We start from the raw sequence: 5,000 nt of genomic DNA on the forward strand, positions 1-5,000 counted from the left end.
GGAAAGGCCCCTTCCCCACCCATCAGTTTGACCGCTCCATCGCCAAGAACCAGCCGTGAGTCTGGTGGATTAGTTTGTGTTTTGGCCTTGTGCTGTCTTGACTTGTCTTGTCTTGTCTTGTCTTATCTTTTCTTCTTCTTCTTCGTTCGTGGGCTGCAAACCTCACGTTCACTCGTACATACACGAGTGGGTGTTTTTTTTTCGTGTATGGCCGTTTTTACCCCGCCGTGTAGTCTGTTCTGAATGTGTATTTATTGGCTGCATCGTTTATCAACAATCAGTTATGAGTCCTGTGGTGGTTTGTTTGTGTTTCGGTCTTGCCTTGTGCTGTCTTGTCCTGTCTTGGCTTGTCTTGTCTTGTCCTGTCTTGTCGTATATTGTCTTGTCTCGTCTAATGTGTAGCTGATTGGCTGCATCCTTAGAATTAGTCGTGAGTCATGTGGTGGTTTGTTCGTGTTTGTCTTGCCTTGTCCTGTCTTGTCCTGTCTTGTCTTGTCTGCATGTGTAGCTGATTGGCTGCAACTTTAAAAATCAGCCGTGAGTCTGGTGGTTGCTTGTTTGTTTGTTTGTTGTTTTTTTGTTGTTTATTTTGTTCTTTTTGTATTTCAGACTTGCCTTGTGCTGTCTTATCTTGTTTTGTCTTGTCTTGTCTTGTCTGAATGTGTAGTTGATTGGCTGCATCATTAAAAATCAGCCAGCCGTGAGCCCTGTGGTGGTTTGTTTGAGTTTTGTCTTGCTTCCTTTACTGTTTGAATGAGTGTCATGCTGGCTCTTTGGGTCTGTTTTGTTTGTGCGTGCTTTGCCGGCTTATCTGTCTGTCTGTCTGTCTGTCTATCTGTTCGTATGTATGATAGACTGTCAGCTGTCTGTCTGCCTCTGTCCGTCCATGTCTGTATGATTGACTGTCATGTGTCCGTCTGTCTGTCTGTCTTTGTTTGATGACTTGATTGCCTCTCAGTAATATGTCTGTCCACCTGCCCAGTCTGTCTGCCTGACTGTTTGTCTATCTCTCTGTCTGTCTGTCTGTCTGTCTACCTGTCTGTTAATCGTCTTAAAACGTTCTGCAAAACTGGGAAGGAATTCAAAACACACTTTCAAAACAACAGCTACATTGAAAACTCACACATCCGCTGCAAGGGCGCAGGATGCAAGGCATACATGGCAGGGATGCGATGGTGAATAATGCTGATTCTCGCTCTCGTCCTGTGCAGGCAAAAATCCATCACGGCCGTCAGCTTTGCCAGCGGACCAGTCATGCTGTTCAACTGCTACTTTGACCAGTACAAGGACTGGTACTGGAACGACACCTTCCAGCAGCAGTGGGGTTACCGCCCTTTGCGCAGAGCTGGCGCCCTCAGCTTCCGGCGTCGTAACCGGTACCCCTCTGCGGCCTCCAACGGCGTGCATGATATGAAGTTTGGCTTCTGCGACAATGTGAGTGGAGTGATGGTGTGAATGAGGTGTTGAATTTCTTCTTTTATTTTTTTTTTTTCGAGGACGTGGAGTGATGGCCTAGAGGTAACGCGTCTGCCTAGGAAGCGAGATAATCTGAGCACGCTGGTTCGAATCATGGTTCAGCCGCCGATATTTTCTCCTCCTCCACTAGACCTTGAGTGGAGGTCTGGGTGCTAGTCATTCGGATGAGACGATAAACCGAGGTCCCGTGTGCAGCACGCATTTAGCGCACGTAAAAGAACCCACGGCAACAAAAGGGTTGTTCCTGGCAAAATTCTGTAGAAAAATCCACTTTGATTGGAAATAAAAACAGGAAAAAATACAAAAAAATACGAAAAAAAAAGAAAAAAAGGGGGTGACGCTGTGGTGTAGCGACGCGCTTTCCCCGGGGGGAGCAGCCCGAATTTCACACAGAGAATTCTATTGTGATAAAAAGAAATACAAATACAAATGTGAGTGAGGGGGTGATGTGAGTGGGGCGGTGATGTGAGTGGGGTGTTGATGTGAGTGGGGTGATGGTGTGAGTGGGTTGATGATGTTAGTGAGGTGATTATGTGAGTGAGCTGACTATGTGAGTGGGGTGTTAATGTCAGTGAGGTGATGATGTGAGTGATGTGATAATGTGAGCGAGGGGATGATGTGAGTGGGGTTATGGTGTGAGTGGCGTGTTGGTGTGAGTGCTGTGATGATGTGAGTGAGGTGATGGTGTCAGTGAAATGATGATGTCTGTTATCAGTGTGAGATGATAATGTGAGTGAGGTGACAGTTTGGGTGACGTGATAAAAGACTGCCATCCTCTTGACCACAATGCCATGATCAAGAAGAGTTTAACTCTCTCCATACGAACGGCGAAAGGGACGACGTTAACAGCGTTTCATCCCAATTACCATCATCAAAATAGTGCAAGCGGAAGGATCTTATACTGAAGACGTGAATGTTGACAAAGACTACCACAATTTTGACAACGGAAGCTAAAGATTGGGTCATTCAGACACCCACTGGACATCCGAGGGGTCTGTGTATATGAGAAGAGAGGACTGGCCGTACTGAGTGAGTTAAGGTAATAATAATAATAATAATAATAATAATGGTATTTATATAGCGCTAAATCTTGTGCAGAGACAAATCAAAGCGCTTTCGCACCAGTCATTCACACGCATGCATACTCTAAAACTGTAGAAACTAAAGACAAGGAAGAGGCAGGCAAGGGAGGCTATTTTGGGAAGAGGTGAGTTTTAAGGCCAGACTTGAAAGAGCTGAGTATGGAGACTTTACGAAGCGAAAGAGGAAGTTCATTCCAATTGCAAGGTCCAGAGACAGAGAAAGAACGGCGGCCAACAGTCGAGTGTTTGAATCTAGGTATGCGTAAACAGAGTGGATCCGAAACCGATCGTAGTGAGCGAGATGGAGTGTAGAGGTGAAGGCAGCCACAGAGATAGGAAGGGGCAGTTCTGTGAATACATTTATAACATAGAGTGCTGATCTTTTACTTTATTCGGTGTGAGACAGGGAGCCAGTGGAGATGTTGGAAAAAGTGGAGTGATGTGCTCAGATCTTTTCTTTCTGAGGACGAGTCGGGCAGCAGAGTTTTGTATGCGCTGAAGGGACTGAATGGATGAAGCAGGCAAACCAGACAATAGAGAGTTACAGTAGTCAAGGCGAGAGAGAATGAGAGAAACGACAAGTCTAGATGTTGCGTCAGTAGACAGATATTTCCGGACGGCACTGATGCGCCGCAGTTGACAGTAGCAGGACTGACATGTCTGATTGATAAATTTTTGCATGGACAGTGTATTGTCAAGGACAACACCGAGTTCCTGACTGACCTGGAAAGAGGGATGGATGTACTGCCAAGTTTGATTGTGTCACTTGTGATGGAAGACAGTTTTAGGTGGCCAAATGCATTAGATTGCACAGCATGTTTCAACACTAAAGACCTCAAGACTTGAATAAACAAGAGAGTTTTGGCCTTCGGTGTTTCACTGTCAAACATCATTTTCTCATCGACGACAGTACTTTATGGGAAACAGCTCCAAGTGGAGTGATGGCCGAGAGGTAACGCGTCTGCCTAGGAAGCGAGAGAATCTGAGCGCGCTGGTTCGAATCACTGCTCAGCCGCCGATATTTTCTCCACCTCCACTAGACCTTGAGTGGTGGTCTGGACGCTAGTCATTCGGACGAGACGATAAACAGAGGTCCCGTGTGCAGCATGCACTTAGCCCGCGTTAAAGAACCCACGGCAACAAGAGGGTTGTTCCTGGCAAAATGCTGTAGAAAAATCCACTTCCATAGAAAAAAACAAAAAAACAAATAAAACTGCACGCAGGAAAAAATACAAAAGAATGGGTGGCGCTGTAGTGTAGCGACGCGCTCTCCCTGGAGAGAGAAGCCCTAATTTCACACAGAGAAATCCGCTGTGATAAAAAGAAATACAAATACATATACAATAATGACAATCTTTTATATCAAAGTATAAGAACAACGAGGTAACATAAGAAAAGAATCAGAGGGACAAAACCACAACTAGCGCGTTCCATCTTCCCTTTGTTCTCATGTACCACTGCTGCAGGAGGACAACAGGAACTGGGTGCTGAACAGAGGAGAGATCTTCGAGTGGCACATGATGGACGGCAACCTGCAGAACCAGTTCCGTGACTATGACGGCAGCGTGACGGGCCGGGCAGGGACCCACCTGGTGCGTGACCTCCCGTTCTTCACCGATGACCGCTGTGTCTACCATGACAACTGGGGCATGGCCGCCTGTCCCTATGACTACGCCAAGGTAGGGAGGAGTGGTGCAGGTGGTGGTCTTTGGGGATTGTAGAAAAATGATCGTGTCCTGTGGAGCATCTTCGATAGTCACCTGTACCTGTCAACATGGTTCATCTTAGTGATGGTAGTACCAGGAATGCACTGACTCGTACCATGTTGGATAAGCCTCCTGTGCCATTTCTTACCCCTCCTGGACATAGATTCATGCTCTTAGTAGTGATGTAAGGGCTCAGGATTTCTTTGGATCCCCCCAAAAAACAGTAAAAGAAGTCTGTAAAATGAATGAGAGAGGATAGACATTGGGGCTGCAACAGCCGAGTGGTTAAAGCATTGGACTTTCAATCTCAGGGGTCCCGGGTTCGAATCCCGCTCACAGCGCCTGGTGAATAAAGGGTGGAGGTTTTTGTTTCGATCTCCATGGAATGCAAACAAGGCAATGTAGAAAATAGCAGAAAACATGAAGGAAATATCTTCTTCTTCTTCTTCTTTCGTTGGCTGCAACTCCCACGTTCACTCGTATGTATACGAGTGGGATTGTACGTGTATGACTGTTTTAAACCCCGCCATGCAGGCAGCCATACTCCATTTTCGAGTGTGTGCATGCTATGTATGTTCTTGTTTTTATAACCCACCGAACGCTGACATGGATTACATGATCTTTAACGTGCGTATCTGATCTTCTGCATGCTTTTAGACACAAAGGGGGTTCAGGCACAAGCAGGTCTGCACGTATGTTGACCTGGGAGATCAGAACAATCTCCACCCACTAGGCA

General features: G+C 46.3%; 1 protein-coding gene across 1 annotated transcript in view; it reads left to right on the forward strand.

Moving 5' to 3' along the window:
- Nucleotides 1-5,000, forward strand: part of LOC143285612 (uncharacterized) — a 32,846-nt gene that overhangs the window by 14,623 nt on the left and 13,223 nt on the right. Inside the window, exons 3-5 of the mRNA XM_076593009.1 lie at nucleotides 7-55; nucleotides 1,212-1,434; nucleotides 4,025-4,237. Coding sequence (XP_076449124.1) covers nucleotides 7-55; nucleotides 1,212-1,434; nucleotides 4,025-4,237 — 485 coding nt within the window. The remainder of the gene's footprint in view (nucleotides 1-6; nucleotides 56-1,211; nucleotides 1,435-4,024; nucleotides 4,238-5,000) is intronic.

The sequence above is a fragment of the Babylonia areolata genome, chromosome 9, assembly GCF_041734735.1.
Source record: "Babylonia areolata isolate BAREFJ2019XMU chromosome 9, ASM4173473v1, whole genome shotgun sequence".
Taxonomy (NCBI): Eukaryota; Metazoa; Mollusca; class Gastropoda; order Neogastropoda; family Buccinidae; genus Babylonia; species Babylonia areolata.